The sequence below is a fragment of the Nyctereutes procyonoides genome, unplaced genomic scaffold (genome assembly GCF_905146905.1).
Source record: "Nyctereutes procyonoides isolate TBG_1078 unplaced genomic scaffold, NYPRO_anot_genome, whole genome shotgun sequence".
In the NCBI taxonomy this organism is placed as follows: Eukaryota; Metazoa; Chordata; class Mammalia; order Carnivora; family Canidae; genus Nyctereutes; species Nyctereutes procyonoides.
The window spans coordinates 11,960,192-11,977,931 of NW_026575040.1; the positions used below are offsets into that span (position 1 = coordinate 11,960,192).

The 17,740-nt window shown below is 49.6% G+C and overlaps 1 protein-coding gene across 3 annotated transcripts in view; it reads left to right on the forward strand.

The window, feature by feature from the left end:
- The first annotated feature begins 4,614 nt into the window (after positions 1-4,614).
- The window catches only part of DAPK2 (death associated protein kinase 2), a 125,575-nt gene continuing 112,449 nt past the window's right edge, over positions 4,615-17,740 (forward strand). For 2 of the 3 annotated variants that reach the window (XM_055319790.1, XM_055319792.1), the window contains exons 1-2: positions 4,615-4,709; positions 11,444-11,540. In XM_055319790.1, coding sequence (XP_055175765.1) covers positions 11,449-11,540 — 92 coding nt within the window. In that variant the 5' untranslated portion in view covers positions 4,615-4,709; positions 11,444-11,448. Of the gene's footprint in view, positions 4,710-5,106; positions 5,198-11,443; positions 11,541-17,740 lie in introns of those variants that run through there. The other variant, XM_055319791.1, reaches the window with a different exon arrangement.

Here is a 17,740-nt window from a genome sequence, read left to right on the forward strand (position 1 = left end):
AAGCTCAGGAAAGGAAAAGTGACTTCCCGAAAAATTGGCTGGACAGGAGTATAAATAGGCCTACCTGACTGCTCAGTCTAGAGACGTAGGTAGGGGAAATTGGTAGCCCTAAAGGTAGGCACCGTTTGGGGGCCCTCTCTAAGAACTCCGTGCCCATGACACCAACCTTTGTCCCAAACTGAAGGTGATGTCAAATGCCTGGGTCATGATCCTACGGTGTGACATGATCCCCATGCTGGCTCAGGTAGGAGTTGGGGCAGTAAATGGCAGGTGGTTTCATCCCCAGTCCATTGTGCACACGGCTGCTCCCACCTAATGTGCTTCTCTCCCTGCCACCTCCCTACTCACCAAATCCTCTTCTTTCAAGTTTGAATCAAGCCTCTCCTTCCCCTCATGCCCCTCATGATGCCTGCTGGAGTAGGCTTGACACTTCTGGGTATTGAGTCTATACTTGTCCCTAACAGCACCCAGTCCCGGGAGGTGTCCTTGAATGTTTGCAGAATGAATGGGTGTGCATACATACCCAGGAAATCCCCATCCTTCAGGCTTCCAGGAAAAGGCAAGGCCTTCCATGTCCCAGCCCCTTTCTTGGTGAGGTCAAAGGCTTGCTGAGTCCAGCAAGGCTAGAGGTTGAAGCAGCTACCTCTGGCTGTAGGATCCAATGGACCTCCTGAGGGAGGAAACAGGAAGGCTTCCAGGACCGCTCCACACCCCCAGGGCCTCCCTGGCTGGGTGTGGGAGAACAGAGGGCACAGGGCAGGGTGGGCAGGGCTGGGAAGGGCTGAGAAGCCAGGTCACCAGGCCACCTTGGGGAGGAGGAGGCTTCCTGCCTGCCTGACAAGCCAGCCAGGGAGGAACCACCTGTGCCCTCTCCTGGCCTGCTCTGATAGCCTGAAAAAGAGTCAGTGCTGGGCCCATTGTCAAGAAGCCTGTGTTCCAGATTTCATTTTACACTTGCTAAGAACCTGCTCTGGGCCATACTGGCGGTGGGTGGGGTGCAAAAGATGGCTAAGATCCATTTCATCTTATAGGGAAACTCACACCAGACATTTAAGGAAAAAAAAATTTTTTTAAGGAAAAATTAAAAGAGCTAATACTCATTGAGCACTTTGCCATGTGCCAGAGACTGATCTAAGTCCTTCACGTGTATCCTCAATGAATTGAACATTCACAACAAACTATGAGACAAATGCTATTCTTAGCTCCACTTGACCATTGGGGATAATGAGGCACAGAGAGATCAAGAAGCTTGCCCTAGATTACACAGTAAGTAAACTGCATGCAGGCATCTGGCATTATTTGTCCTCATACTACGCAGCCTCTATGCGACCCCAGGGCCAGCTGCCCCAGCCAATACATGCAGCTTCTTAATCCCTGCCCTGTCTCCTTGCCAGCAGCTTGTTAGGCTCTGTACACTTGCCAGGCACCAAAGAGTGCTTTACAATATCACCACTTTCATTGCCCTTTGCTGCCTGCCACAGTTACCTCTTTCCCCGTGGGCTTGCTCCCTGTGGAAGCTTCAAGCTCCTGTGACCCCCCCCCATCTCATGGTCTCTTGGAGTGTCTTGCACAAAGTAGGTGTTCAGATGTGTTTGCAGTTTGGTGGGTTGTGGAGGCTACTTTCATTTTCCCCAGGTCTCTGTGACATGAACTAAGTGGCTCTCAATTTGCACACTGGAATCACTTGGGGGTGTTTTAACTACTACTGATGCCCAGACACCACTCCCAGAGGTTGCGATGTCATTGTTGAGGGGTATAGTCTGAACATGGGGATCATTAAACACTCTCAGGAAGTTTGTATGTGCAGCCAGGGCTGAGAACCCCTGTATTGACAACATTTTAGAATACTTGGAAATTTCCATTGAGGGCAGACAGTGTGTGGAAGGGGCAGGGGAGCAGAAAGAGCCTGGACTTTGGAGATGGGTAGGTCAGATTCACAGCGTAGCTCAGCCACTTACAAGTTGGGTGAGTTTGGGCAAGTCAACTTTCCCAAACCTCAGCTACCTCATCTGTAAGAAGGGATAATTGCATCCACCTTGAAGTAAAGTTCCTGGCACTGAGAAGGCACACGTTGAAAGAACTGCAATACATAGCAGCTATTAAAGTGGGTTTTACATCTCTTCATCCAACATACAATTACTAAGTGCCAGGTACATCGGTATCCTTGGGGGACAATCAAAACAAGACAGTTGCAGTCTTGCGCCATTTATATTCTAGCAATCCAACTTAACAAACTTGATTGGGTTTTGGATATCAGGCATCACCTGGGTGCACAGATGAACAAGACTTTGTCCTTGCCCTAAAGGAAAAGAGAAGTGGGCACTAATGACAACTAAAACAGGGGAAGGAAAAAATAAAATAAAACAGGGGAAGGAGAATGCCTTTTATGTATTTTATTTTTTAAAGATTTTATTCATTCATTCATTCATGAGAATACACAGAGAGAAGAGAGAAAGAGGCAGAGACACAAACAGGCAGAGGGAGAAGCAGGCTCCATGCAGGGAATCCGATGTGGGATTCCATTCAGGGTCTCCAGGATCAGGCTCTGGGTTGAAGGTGGTGCTAAACCGCTGAGCCACCGGGCTGCCTTTTTTTTTTTTTAAAAAAGATTTTATTCACGAGAATGTCTTTTAGATACAAATCAAGAGTGGTAGGGTTCAGTGGAGAAAGCCATCTGGAGGGAAGATCATATCCATGGAAGATACCTGACAGGGCCCTTGAGGATGGATATGATTTTGTAGGATGGAATTGGGGATGGGGGTGGAGTGGCTTAAAAGCATGGAGGCAGGAACTAGCCAATAATCCAACCTGCCAAAAGAGCTGGCTGTGCATACACAAGAGGGGAGAGGTTGCATGTGTGGGCCTGGGAAATGCAGGCTGAAGCCTTTGCTGCCAAACTGAGGCATTTATACTCTTTTGCCAGGTGTGGGAAGCATGCAGGAGCTGGAGCAGAATTGCTTGATTCTTAGCTCTTCATACCTGGCCCTTCCTCTGGTTTCATTCTGAAATAGGTACCCTTGCTGCCACAGGTGAGGGTCTGATCAACTTCCTCAACCTTAAGCATAAAATGCATTTCTAGATGGTACCTCCCTAGGCAATTGCATTTGGCAAGTGCAGTGCAAGGAGCACCAAACAGAATCTGGATAGGCCTGGTTCCAATCCTAGCTCTGCCTCTCATCCCTGTGTGACCTCAGGCAAGTCACTTTTTCTTTTCTGAGCCTCTGTTTCCTCATCTGAAGAATCACAGGCTGGATGGCATGATTGACAACAACTCTTCCAGCTGTGATGTTCTTTGAGTAATTTGCCGAGTATCAAACCTAAGAATGTCTGTTTTGCCTCATGCAAGGGGATGCTGTTGTTGCAAGTTAGGTGTTCAGCATGAGGCTCATAGGGGAAGGGATGGAGAGGCAACATATAGGAGTTCTGGCAGTGTCAGCTAAGTCCAGCTCGGATTCATCATAGCCCAGGCTATGACGTGAATGAAGAAGCCTCCAGAATATTCCAACTCCCAGCCTTTCAAATCATTCCAACCACTCAGTTCTTCCCATTTGAAGCCCTGGACATTGTGGAGCAGAGATAAGCCATCCTGTGGACCATCTGAATTCCTGACCCTCAGGATTTGTAAGCCTGACAAGATCGCTGTTTCAAGCCACCAAGGCTGAGGTGGCTTGTTCCAAAGCAATAGATACTGGAATTGGGGAGGTATGTGTTTTGAGGGTCGTCTGAGGATGAAGGGTCTCCCTACACTGGTGAAACCTCAGTGACTGTCCTCCTCTGTCACTGATTTTGGAAGATATCCCTGGTCTTGGGTGTTACTCTAGGTAGCATGGTGCTTTTGGGAAGGAGGCTCAGAGCCTGCACTGTCCTGGGATGTAATAAAGTTTATAAACAAGGAAGCTCTTTGGTCTTTCTCCTGGCTGTCCAGGCAGTGGTCAGCTGGCGGTAGGGGTGGGGTGGAGAGCAGGGCTTATCTGTACTTGTCAGCACCCCAGTCTGTGTGGGGGAAGTTGCTCACACTGGTGGAGGTCGTCCGGGTGCATCTTACATGTGCTTTCATTTCAGCCCCATAATAGTTCTGCTAGATACTGTAAGAAGGGGCCTTACTTGCCCCACTTTACTGATGAAGGAACAGCTCAGGTGCCATGCCCAAGACTATACATGGGAAATGGCAGAGCAGGGCTTTGAACCAAAGGGCAAAACTCTGCATCTAACACCTTTTCCTCCCTTGAGGCGCCCTGTGGCTGACTTAGGGATGGGCAACTCTGGGAGGGGGCCTCCATTTCCTTGCGCTTAAACAGTCTCTTCTCTCCAAGTAAGTTCTATCTTGGCCATGATTCTGTTTCTGCTTCCTTCTTCCCATCACCCTCTCCACTCTCATTCCTTTTTTTTTTTTTCCCTCCTGGGATTTTTGGCAGAAGGAAAAGAGGAGGAATCCACTGCCAAGTCCTTTATTAAGGAAGGCTTGATGGTGATGTGGGCCTTCACTCACCAACCTTGCAGAGGCTGGGGGGAGGGGGCAAAGAGGGCAAACGAGGTTAAACCACTCCCAAGCTGGGGGTTGGGGACGGTGAGGGGAGTGTCCCTCTGCATCTCAGCCTCCACCCAGCTGTGAGACGTCGGTGGTGAGGTTCCCAGAAGAATCCATCAGGGAGCATCCTGGCTGGGAGGGAGGAAACGGCCTGTTCCCTGGTGGGACTTCCTCTCTCACGGTGTGTGCGTTGGGGGTGGCGTGGGGGTTGTGTGTGTGTGGGGGAGGGCAAGGAAATACCCTTTTCCGAGCGATTGTGCCAGGCTCTATCACATTATCCTCGGCTCATTTACATCAGTTTCGCAGATGAGGCTTGGAGAGGTTAGTGGACTTGCCCAGGGCCGCTCGTCCTGTGCGCACAGGAGCCCGTACGGACGCCAGGGGGGTCTGGCCTCGGGCTCTCGCCGCGACTGCGGGAGGCTCTCGGGCCTCCCCTCGGGGCCGCGCACAGGGGGCCCCCAGCAGGGGGCGCCCCGAGCCCCGGGCCGGGGCCGCCGGGCGCGCCTCCTGCCGGCGCCTGGGACCGGGCCGGCCGCTCCGCCCCCTCGGCTCCTCGGCGGCTTGGCGGGCGGGCGGGCTGCGGGCGGGGAGGAGAGCAGAGCCGAGCGCCGCGCACCCCGCCGTGCCCGCCGCGCACCCCGCCGCGCCCGCCCAGCGCAGCCTCCCGCCGTGAGTAGCGCCCGCGTGCGGGCCGGACGGGCGGGCCAGGGCGCGCGGGGCCGGGGCCGGGGCCGGGGCCGGGGCCGGGGCCGGGGCCGGCGGGGCAGGTTGCTCCCCCGCGCCCTGTCGCGGTCCCCTGGCCCGCAGCCCCGGTCCCTGACGCCACCTCCCGGGGTTTGGGCCGCCCCGGACCTGCCCGCCGCGCCCCGGGGGCGCGCTCCGAAGCCCGGCACTTTGACCCGAAGGACCGGGTGGGGGCGGCGGGCCCAGGCCTGGCACCCCGGGAGGAGATAGGAAACAGAGTTTCATCAACTTAGCGCCCCGGGATGGTTAGAGCACTGCAGGTTTCTGGGGGGGGGGGGCGGGGCGGAGAGGGGCCCGCTTCTCACCCTCAGCCGCCTCGCACACCTCCTCTCCCACTTGGCAAGGACGCGATTCCAGAAGGCTGCCCCGCTCGCTGTCAGCTTGCCCGTGGCGAATGAAGCGGTGGTCCCCGTCGTCAGGGGCCCGGGCCGGGGCCAGAGCTGGGGTGGGAATGTGGGAATGTGGGTGGCCGGGAGGTCTGCAGCAGGCTGGGGTGGGTAGGAAGGCTTGTCAGCAGTTGACCCTGACTCTGGGCCGGGCATTGTGGATGTCTCAGGGCATGTGTGCGTCTGGCTAGTCCTCACTGTAGCTTTGCGAGGTGGAAGTTAGTATCCTCACTTTAGGGAGGAGAAAGTGAGTCCCAGCGAGGTGGGCATTGAGGCCATGCAGGTAGTGCATGATTAGGGGTGCACCCTGGAAGACAGGGAGTCCTCGTTGGTTGCCCCAGAAGCAGGTGGGAAGGTCCCTGGAGGCTGGTGGAGAGAACACAGCCTCTGACACTTGTATTCTAGAATCCAGTGGAGGGCAGCTGGGGGCTGCCTCTATGGTTTCTGACTCTGTTGCCCAGCTGCCTCCATGTAAGGTGTTTCTGGGAGAGTCCTGGAGACTAAGGGGGTCTGGTGCTTGGGTCTCTTCAGAAATACTTTCAGAGTCCTGTTCTTCCTCAAACCACCCATCTCCTAAGATGTGTTTTTAACATGTAAAGTGGCCCTACTGATAATTCAGCTGCTTTGAGAGAGGCTGGGGCAGGGGGTACAGGGGTGTGTTGAATAAAGGTGGGGGTGTGCTGGCGTAGAGCAAGTTTCCAGTTAACGGGAATGAGACCTGAACTGATCCTGACCATCTTCCCAGGGTTTCCCTCCTTATTGGATGTGAGAGCGAACAGGAACAAGCAGGCTGTCCAGTGGAGCTGGACCTTCACTAGAAAAATGGGGGTTTCTTGTGTCAACTTACGCAAATGGCTGATCTCTGAGCCTGAGCTTCCTCATCAGAGGTAGCCTCTCTAAGCCTGGTCAAAGGCTTGAATGCATGGAGGGGCTCTGTGGACAGTCTCCTCAGAGCTTGAGTGTGATGATTCCTAATATGGGGGGAGGTATAAGAGGACAATCATGCCTGCCTCCTTGCAGTGGTCCCATTTTGCTGGCTGACACTGAGTGAGGATCTCTGAATGTCCCACAGAGTGAGCTGGGGCCAGTGAGTGAGAGGACTTCATAGGGTTGAGGGTTTCCTGTGGGGGTGATCCTGTAGTCCTGGAGGGCTTCTCTCAAGTTATCCCTCAGGAGGCCAGTGATTTCCCCAACCCTGGTGCCACATTGGAGGGTTGAAGATGCTGTTATCAGAATCCCAGGCCAAAACAGCTGGAGTGGGCTAGCTGGGTGACTTTCAAGCCCTGTCTGGACCTCAGTTTCCTTCTTTTGTCAGACAAGTGGGTTAAACCAGACAGCAGTGGGTTTTTAAACTTGGCCGCTTACGATGAATTCTTACACAGAACCCCAACCTATGGTAAAGATAAAGTGGAAATGCTCTGGCTCCCCTTCCGCATGCTGGTGGCTCCTGGAGCAGAGTCTGGAAATCCCCTGGGTGATCTCTGAGGTCCTTTTTTGTGAGCTTCTAGGAAATCTGTGTTAAACCTCAGAAGGGTTGCCTACTATGAGCGTTGAGGGCAGGAGTGTGAGTCCTAATGATTCCATTAAGAGAAATGTAAGCATTAAGGTGGGCTTCGTCCTTGGAATGTCTGGAGCAGATATCCTGTGCCTCTGACCAAAAGTTGTAGCTGTATCCCTCCCCTCTGCTGTGTGGTTTCATCTTTTCAGGGCCAGAAAGGTACCTGTGCCCTGTGGCCTTCTCTGGACCCTCACTGGTAACTATAATTCCACCTCAGAATTTTTTCCCTTTAGTTTTATGTCTCTAAATTGATAAAAATTGATAAAATGCAAATTCCTCTTGGGGAAAGATATTAGGAAAAGACTTTTAAGTTATTACTGGTTGTTTTTATCTGATGAGGCAGCTGAGCAGCAACCTTGAGAAGGGAAACAGGGCTACTACATTTAAGTCAGCAGAACATTTAGGGAGTGCCTGTTGTATACCAGCTGCTACAAGGGGACAGATGTGAGATTGTCATAACCACTGTCCTCATGGGGCTCCAAGATAGTAGGTAGGAGAGAAGGAATTCACATTTGTTAGAACCTTCCAAACACTACATAAGTCATTTTACCTATGTTTATCTCATCTGTCAAAAAGCAGATCTTAGTCTCATTTTTTATTATGTAAAATTTTGAGTGGATACAAAATAAGTGTACATATCACATATCCATGTAACCATTACCCAGAGCAAGAAGCAGCATTGCCAGCACCCAGAAACTTCCCTTGTGTCCCAGACATAACCCCCTATCCAGGGGTAACCACTATTCTGACTTTTAGTACCATGGATGAGTTTTGCCTAAGTGGAATCACATGGTATGTGATCTTTTGCGTCTGGCTTCTTTCATTCAACATTAAGCTTATGAGTTTTATCTCTGGGGTTGCACATAGCAATAGTTTATTTTTATTGTGTATAATTTCATTGTATGGGTGTAACTCAATTTACTTATCTGTTCTTCTACTGATAGCCCTTTGGTTGTTTCTGATTTTTAGTTATCACTAGAGCTGTTGTGAACATTCTAACATGGGCCATTTTGGAAAACATCTACAGGCCACTTCTCTTAGGTATGTCCGTAGAAACTGCCCAACAGATTTCCAAAGTGGTAGTCACAGAGTATACTTCTCCTTGAGGGTGTTTGAGAGTTCTGATTGCTCCACGTAGTCACCAACACTAGGCATTGTCCAGACTCATTTTCTTTGTAAGTAATTTGAAGCTCAGAAAAGTTGTACCATGTTCAGTGTGTGCCGAGGTAATAGAGTTGGGGTTCCAGCTCAGTCCTGTGTGACTGTAGAATCTGTGCTTCCTCCTTCTATGTTAGACAGAGACAGTTATGAGCCAAAATATGAAAAGCCCTAACCCTAAAATGTATGAAGAGACCTCTCTGGGAATTTAAGGGGGGAGGGGGATTTTAAGCTGTTTTGAAAAAGAGTCATGGAGCCTCACAGAGTTGGTGGCATTTGAGCCAGGCCTTATGGGAAGGGAGTGGTTTTGTTAGGAGGGCTCTCCAGGTGGGCCTTCCATGGAAAGGGCACAGCTTGAGCTGAGGAATGGCAAGGGTGAAAGTTTGGGGGGAATGGGAAAGGTCTACTTCGGCTGTAATATAGGATATGTAGGGGGAGAGGGCTAAGGCTGGAGAGTTTAGTTGGGGCCAGACTGATGGTCCTAGTTTGTCCTTGGGGAGGCTTCCTTGCCCCCTACCCCCTGGCTACTTCTGGAGCTCAAGGCAGGGACTCATCATTTTGCTAGGGAGCTGGGGCTGCTTCAAATCCAGTTCAGCTCCTGATTAGCAAATGAAGCTGGCCTGTTGCCAAATGGAGGATCTTAGCTGTTTTAGGGACTACTCTCAAAAGAATTTTTTAAAGTTTTCTGCTTCCCTCTAGGTGTGTGAAGTGAGTAACCTCTCAGGATGCCTCAGGACCTACCTGATCCAAAAGAAGATGGTAGATAGCAGTCCTACCACCCTCTGGGCTAGTCTCAGGAAATTTGCCAGGATAGGGGTTGGGGGGTGCTGGTGAATGAGGAGTTCTAGCTTCTGATTTTGGTCAAGCCAAACTTTCCAGGAGGATCCCAAAACCTTTTCCCTAGAAGGGAATTCCTGTAGGAAGCAGAAACACAAATAGTGGCCTGCAATAAGCCAGATATTAACAGTAATAATCACCTTTCTTATTTGCCTGTTTATGCCCTTATCACAAATGGATCCCCACATGGCTGTGTGAAGTAGATGATAGAGATGTCATCCATCAAACCCTGTTTACAGAGGAGGGGACAGAGGCCCAGAGGGTGCCAACCTGTGTGGGTTACACAACTAATACACACCCAGGCCAGTCTAGAACTGGGGCTCCTGGGAGCCTGTTCTTTTTTGTATTCCATGCTTGCTGGGCTCAGGTCAAGCACAGGGTGAAGACTGGGCAGGTAGAAGGATGCCTGATGGACCATGTGCATCAACAGGCAGGAGTTCAGCAAGTGATCATGAGAGTAAGGCCCAGGAGCCAGGCCACTCTTGCCTGGGGGACCTCAAGAATGTGTGTCCCATGGAAGGGAGAGAGGCAGGCGGCATCTTGGTAACAGAGCTATGATTTGCAAGGGACAGGGTTGGAGTAAAGAGGGTGAAATGTGTATTATACACACACACACACACACACACACACACACACACACACACACACACATATATATTCTCTGAGAGTTGTAACAGCTCCAGCCACTTGGCATTGATGAGACACACCCTTATATAATGGAGCCTCCACCCAGTCTGGTGAAAACAGTCTTTTGGGGCTCATGGGGCCCCGGGCATGGTTGATATCTGATTGGCAGTCAGGAGCAAAGTTGTCAATGCTAGCCAAAATGAGCTCTGAGAAGCCTTTGCTAATGACTCTTGAGAGACACACCCCCAGGCAGCTGGTTTATCTTTGTCATTTGTAGACTGTGCCCTGGGTCCTGCCCTTGGGGTGCTGTCCAGGGTGGCATGTGGCTGTCCCAGGAATGGGTGAGCTTCTTGGGGCAGGGAGATCCCAGGTAGGATGTAAACAGTCTTCTTCTGGTGGAGTGGTAAACACTCCCCATGGCTCAGAGTTGCCCTCTGGCTCTCACTGAGGTGCTCTGGGCAGGCAGTTAGGTCCATTTTATAGGTGAGGCATCTGAGGCTCCTCTGACAAGGGATGAGGTCACAGAGCTAGTTGTGGCAAAGCTGGCAACAGAACCTCCAGCTCCTAACTCCTGGTGCCTACTATAATTTGTCACACCACTCCTGTCCCTCTTTCCCTTGAGGTGATGAGTGAAAGGGTTTACAAATCAGTTCAGACTTGCATTTGGGTGGTATAAGCCCCCAAGGAAGCTGAGGTCATGGTAATCTCTTACCTTTCCTTTTTTTTTTTTTAGATTTATTTATTTATTCATGAGAATACACAGAGAGGAGAGAGAGAGAGGCAGGCTCCATGCAGGGAGCCAGATGTGGGACTTGATCCCGGGTCTCCAGGATCATGCCCTGGGCCGAAGGCAGCGCCAAACCGCTGAGCAACCCAAGCCACCCAATCTCTTACCTTTCCACTGCATTTTATAATTTACAAAATAATTTCATGATTTGCAGTGGTTTTACAGTATTAACCTCTTTAGCAGATGGGGAAGCTAAGTCTGGCGGTTTAAATGACTTGCCCAGGCAAGTGGGACTTGAACCCAGAACTTCCGACTCAAAGATGAATGCTTTTTCCTGCTTCACGGCAGCCTCTTTTTCACAGTAGATCTGAATTTCATGAGAACAAATGGCCAAAGTTGGCCATGGTGCTGTTTCTCTGAACTTGTTCAGAGCAGATCTGAAGAAGTGACGAGGACTCCTTTTCTGTCTCCTTAACAGGTTCAAATTGATATAAATCAAATAAAAACCAGACATCATCAGTCACTAGTGAGAATAGGCTTGAGGAGGGTAGTTCTTGAGGAACTAGGGCTGTGGATTATTGTTAAATTATAAACTCCAGACAGGGACGGCCTGGCCTGGGTGGCTTAGCGGTTGAGTGTCTGCCTTCAACACTGGGAATGATCCCGGGGTCCTGGGATTGAGTCTTGCATCAGGCTCCCTGCAAGGAGCCTACTTCCCCTCTGTCTCTGTCTCTGTCTCTCTCTCTGTGCCTCTCATGAATAAACAAATGAAATCTTAAAAAAAAAAAACTCCCATGCAGCTGATAACTTTTAAGCCTGGACTCAGGCTTGCACCAATGTTCCTGGCTGGCCTGACCTTGGGTTTCTTTTGGTTTCAGGCTGTATGCTCCAGGCCTCAATGAGGAACTCAAACATGGAGACATTCAAGCAACAGAAGGTGGAGGACTTTTACGACATTGGAGAGGAGCTGGGGAGGTAAGAGCCTGGGAGAGGTGGAGGGGGCGCCTCTCCTGGTGTGCTTATTGCTTGATCATGTAGGCATGAGCTTGTCACGGGACTCGTGGGAAGCCTTAAAAACAATCCTGAGGAATTCATCTTCATGTGTGGCTCCACAAGTAGTCATTTCTGTGGAAATAATGACCTGCCAGGGGAAGGGACTAGAGTTCTTGAGCCCTGTGTTTTCAGTATAGCCTGTCTGACAGTTATGGGGAGTCTAAATGATTCTTGTTTCATTTTCTCACAAAGCCCTCCCCAGACTCTGCCCTGAGACCTGGCCTGTGGTTTTCTTCTCTGAGCCCCACCTGGGATTCTCCATGGCTCCCAGGATTTTGTTTCATAAGCTTAGCGCCTGAATGGGAGGTGAAGTAATCCTCCTGAAAATGGATTTGCATTGGGTAACAGGCCACAGGAGCCTAGTCATGAAGGTTCCTAGGATCTGAGCGATTGGGTGCATTTTTGGGTTTGCTAAATCCAGAATGTAGCCAGGGATGAATTCTGAGATCTGAAAGTAGTTATTGTTTGGAAAGGAATGAATATTTTTTTTCCTGAAGTTTTCTTCTTGCCTCCATTTCTAGAATCTGCTAATATTTAGATGGTTTTTTAGTAATTACAGAACACCAGCCCAAGGGTTTGATTTTCACCATGATGCCTGAAATGGAAATTCATTTCACTCACATTTTTCATGTGAGGAAACTGGTCCAAAGAGATTAGGCAAGTTGCTCGAAGTTGCTTAACCAGAGAGTGATGTAGCCAAGGTCTGGCCAGTCCAGTTTATACCTGCACACCTGTCATGCCTTTTCCAATAAGTACAGCACTTGCCCACTTACCTGTGCCTATCAGTGCAGCCAACCTCACCCCTTCACACCCCCAAGAGTAAAAACTTGGGGGTTTAAGGCTTTTGCTGTATCCACGATGCAAGACAGGAGGTCTTTCCCCTTTTTATAGAGCTCCTGGGTTCAGGCCTAATTCTCTTACTTCAATTTTATTTTTAATTTTATTATTTTATTTATTTTATATTTTTTAATTTTTTTTAAAGATTTTATTTATTCATAAGAGACACACACACAGAGAGAGAGAGAGAGAGAGAGAGAGAGAGAGAGAGACAGGCAGAGGGAGAAGCAGGCTCCATGCAGGGAGCCTGATGTGGGACTCGATCCCGGGACCCCAGGATCATGCCGTGGGCTGAAGGCGGCTGAGCCACCAGGGCTGCCCTAATTTTATTATTTGTAAAAGATTTATTTATTTGAGAGAGAGAGAGAGAAAGAGAGAATATGAGTGGGGGGAGGGGCCGAGGGAGAAGGAGAGAGAATCCTCAGGCACACTCTCCCGGAGTATGGAGCCTGATGGAAGGCTTGATCCCAGGACCCTGAGATCATGTCCTGAGCTGAAATCAAAAGTTGGACGCTCAACCAACTGAGCCACCCAGGCACCTCCATCTTTTCCCTTTTTTTTTTTTTAAAAGACAAAATAGAAAGAGCTTCAAAGCCAGAAGAGCCTTATTTCAAGAAGAAGGTGCAATTATTTCAAGTCCAGGAAGTGCTTGTCCTGGCTGACTGGCTGGCTGGGTGGGGGAGCAAAGGACTGCAGAAACCCAGGGGGAACATAAGTCCTCAGCCTTATGTCTGAGCTGACTGCCACTGGCAACCCAGGGACTAGGGGAAGGGGTGGGAAGAAGATGGAGGGCCAGAGGCTAGATGGTGGTCAGTTGGAGTCTGCCTCTGAATGGGTAGTCAGGGGGTTCTCTTGACGTGATGATACCAGGAGGAAAGTGGAAAGTTCAGCAGCAGGCCCTGGCAGGCCCTGCCAATGGCATCTGATTCAGTAGCCTCACCTTGGCCACATCTTAGCTGTAGGGGTCTGTGCTAAGTCCTCCAGGCACAGAGATGAGCAAGACATGGACAGTTTCTGCCCTCCTGGATCCAGCTCTTACCTGGCTGTGGGGCAGCCAGGCATCTGCCAAGGGCAGAGTTGGAAGGGACCTTGTCTGTCCTTCTGCAGAAGAAAGTAGAGCCAGATTCCTGGAGAATTAATCTATTATTCCTTTTTAGTCCTGTCTCTCCCCAACTTCATGCATCAGGGCTATTAGAGCTGGAAGAGGCCTCTTGTTCTTTGGTCCTCACAGACTAGGAACCTTGGATCACCCACCCCCTTACATTTCTAAAGTGCTAACTGGACATAGGGTGGGTAAGAGGCTGCAGAGTCCTGAGTCCTTTGGAATATCTTGACCTCCTGTGGTTTGTGGTCCAGAGTCCAGATGAGCTTGAAGGCCTTTAGAGATCCTTTCTTCCATGCTCTTCATCTGAAAACTGAGGAGACCGAGGCTTGTGGAGGGGTGGTCTTGCCGGGGGCCATAAACAGGCTAGAGCTAGAGCTTCTGCAGATGAGTGTTCAGATTCAGAAGAGGCAGTCTTATTTTTTTCTCCCTTCTCCTCCTTTTCTTCACTGGCTGTTGAGGAGCTATTGTGTACCAGCCACTTCCCAAGGGACACATACCTGTCCCTTTGCAGCTTCTGATACATTGGTGGAGAAAGGTACTAAGCCCATGAACAGGAGAACCCAAAGGATAATTCCTTATGACATTGTCTTAAGGGCTGTGCAAGGAGACACCAGGATGTGTTGAGAGAGAATAGGGTGCACAGTTGAGACCAACTGATCAGAGAATGCTGCTCTGAGGAAGTGACTCTTCATTTAAAAACTGAGGGTAAATATGTAGGTGAAGGCAAGAGCAGGGACACAGGCCCAGCGCGGGGTAGAGCCTGAGGACTGAGCTGCTGAAATGTGGGTAAGCAGCACTAGATGAGGTTGGAGACATAGGTGGGGGCCAGAGCCAGCCAGTGGGGCTCCCTGTCAACACAGAGTAGTGGAGAGATTCGGCCCTAGGAGTCAACACAGATTAGAATTTGTGTCTCCTTCCTAGCTGTGCAACCTTAGGACAACTTATTCAACCTCTCTGGGCCTCTATTCTCTTACCCATAAGATAGGAATAATTAACAATACCTAGCTCATAGTTGCGGGGATTAAGTGAGATGCTGAGTCTATGGTGCCCTTCCCAGAGCCACGCACAAGGTAAATATTCAGTGAACAAGGGCTTCCAACTTTTGAAGTAAGTTTGGGGTACCAAGGCCCTGCCTCCCACCTCTGGAGCCACCTAGGAGGGACTCTGCAGGAAGAACAGGGTTGGGTCATTCTTATTTTGGGGAGAGCTACATGTAAACCTGGCTTCCTCTGCTGTCAGTGAGCACCCTAGGTTAGACTCAGGGAACGTCTTCCTGATTTTAGCTCCTTGTTAAATCCTTACTATACAAAAGTGAAAATGAGTAGTACTGTTTTTCATTTTAAAAAATATTTTATTTATTTATTCATGAGAGACAGAGAGAGGCAGAGACATAGGCAGAGGGAGAAGTAGGCTCCCTGAGGGGAACCCAGTGCAGGACTCCTTACCAGGACCCTGGGATCACGCCCTGAGCCAAAGGCAGACGCTCAACCACTGAACCACCCAGGCGCCCCACTGTTTTTCATTTTTACCTATGCTGCTAGATGAAGCTCACAAACATAACACTGAGCAAAGGAAGCCAGACTCAAATGAGTCCATCGTGTATAATTCCATTTGTGTGGTGTTCCAAACAGACAAAATGAATCAGTGGTGCTAAAAGCCAGAATAGTGGTTATTCTTGAAGAACTAGGGACTGGAAGGGGCACGAGGGAGGTGCCTGGGAGGTGGGTATTGTTCTGTTTCTTGATCTCGGTTCTTGTTTCACGGATGCATTCTTTTCATGAAAATATATCAAGCCATACATGTTTATGTACATCTTCGGTAGGCATGTTATACCTTAACTAAAACTGTGCATTGACAAACAGGGACTCTCTCACTCTCGTCCTGGTCTGGCCCCCGAAGCACATGTTTTTTATTCCTTTGGAGGCCTTCTATGTCTTTATCCTATAAGTGAGAGGACATCTGTGAGAAAAGCTGCAGGATCCCCCTTTGCATCAGGACAGCATGCCCTGGCTGGGGTGTCCTCGGCTGTGACCCTGTGCATCTTGCCTGGTTTCTGGCTCCCAGCACCGAGTACAGGCGCTTGGCTGTGCTCCCATTTTGGCACCAGCCTGCTGGGGATGCTGGAGATTGTCTTTTTCTGGGGATGGTTGGAGAAATGCTGGCCTGTCGATTCTGACTTCTCTCAGCCTTGGTGGCTGGGGCTGGGTAGAGCAGGGGACTATCCGAGCAGGACTTATAAAGAAAAACCTATCTAGGGCAGCCCAGGTGGCTCAGCAGTTTAGTGCTGCCTTCAGCCCAGGGCCTGATCTTGGAGACCTGGGATCGAGTCCCACGTCAGGCTTCCTGCATGGAGCCTGCTTCTCCCTCTGCCTGTGTCTCTGCCTCTTTCTCTCTCTGTCTCATGAATAAATAAAGTCTTAATAAAAATAAAAACCTATCCAACTCCTCCTTTTTAGACAAGACCAGGACCAGAAAGAGGAAGTGACTTGTCGGAGGACACTCAGGGGTAGGGACTGGTGGTCTGACTCTTAGTCTAGGGCTCTGGCTATCACACCATCAGAACTCATGAAGCACAAATTCATTTTTGCTCTCATTCGAATGTTTCTGGGGAGTAGGGGAAAATATGTGGCAGGGTGTTTTTTCCCCTTTGACCTTGAGAGTAGGGTAGCAACTCTGAGAGTCAGAGTCAGGAGTGTGAGCATTTGGGAAGGAGTGATGTTCCGCAGAGGGATGTATGCCCAAAAATATGAGGTAATTTAATGTATATGATCTATATCATATAGTGATCAGCGCTTTCTCCTTTCCTATACTTATAGTACTTTACTTAGATTATTGCATTAACATGAAGTGATAAAATGTTATGCCAAACCGATCTCAACAAGAAGCTAGTCCAAGTCTTGATTTTATAGACAAGGAAAGGGAGGCTGAGGGAGGGCAAGTAATTTGTCCAAGGTCGCAGAATAAGCAATACAGAAAGTGAAACTCAAAGAAGCTTTTGAACCACACTGTATTGGTTTAAACTGACAGATAAATGTTTATCTGTATGTTCATTCACCTTTTATCTACAGCTCTGGCTCTTCCGAGGAGCCTACCTCATCATGACCCCACACATGCCCTCTCTCCCTCCCCTCTCCCCTGGTGGAGACACCAGCCGAATGCCCTGCCACTTAAAGGAGGCGCTGTGTACAAGGCACCCTGCTAGGCATGACACCTGCAAAATCCCCTTCTGTAAGGGCAGGAGCCTTGGGCCAGGGAAGGAGCCACTGTTCTTGAACCTCACCCTTCCTAAACAGAACTGAGGAATTCCCTGCGACATCCATATTGATAGGGCTGCCTGCCAGACCTGAGTCACCCTATGGGGTCCTCTGTGGTTAAGATTACACACTCAGCTTAGTCAGGGCAACCTCTTTTGGGGACAGAAACAAAACCTTCAGGAATGTGTAGAGCTCAGATTTACCCAGGCTGGGTTCTACAGCCCAGTCTAGCCACAAAGCACTATAGAGAAAACTGCAACAGCAGGTGTTTGGATTGCCCCATCTCAGTCCTTGGGAAAAGAGTTTCCGAGATGAACTCTAAAGCAAAGAGGCTTTTATTCTTTTTAAATTCTTTTTTTTAAAATTTTATTTATTTATTCATGACAGACACACACACAGAGAGAGAGAGAGAGAGGCAGAGACACAGGCAGAGGGAGAAGCAGGCCCACTGCAGGGACCCAATGTGGGACTCGATCCCGGGCCTCCAGGATCACATCCCGGGCCAAAGGCAGTGCCAAACCGCTGGGCCATCGGGGCTGCCTGCTTTTATTCTTTTTAAATTAAAAACTTTTTTTGGAGGGAGTCACCTGGGTGGCTCAGTGGCTGAGCATCTGCCTTTGGCTCAGGGCATGATCCTGGTGTCCTGGGATGGAGTCCCACATTGGGTTCCCCACAGAGAGCCTGCTTCTCCCTCTGCCTAAGTTTCTGCCTCTCTCTGTGTGTCTCTCATGAATAAATACATAAAATCTTTAAAAAGAAAACACTTTTTAAAAAAAGTTATAGAAGTAATGCATGGCAAATGTCATAAAGCTCTGAAGAGTTCAAGTAAAAAGTCAACTCCCTCCACCTTGTCTCATGCCCACAGCTGAACTTTGGTGATACTTTTCTTGTGTCACCTTTCAGAAGTTTTAAGTAAAGCATGTGTG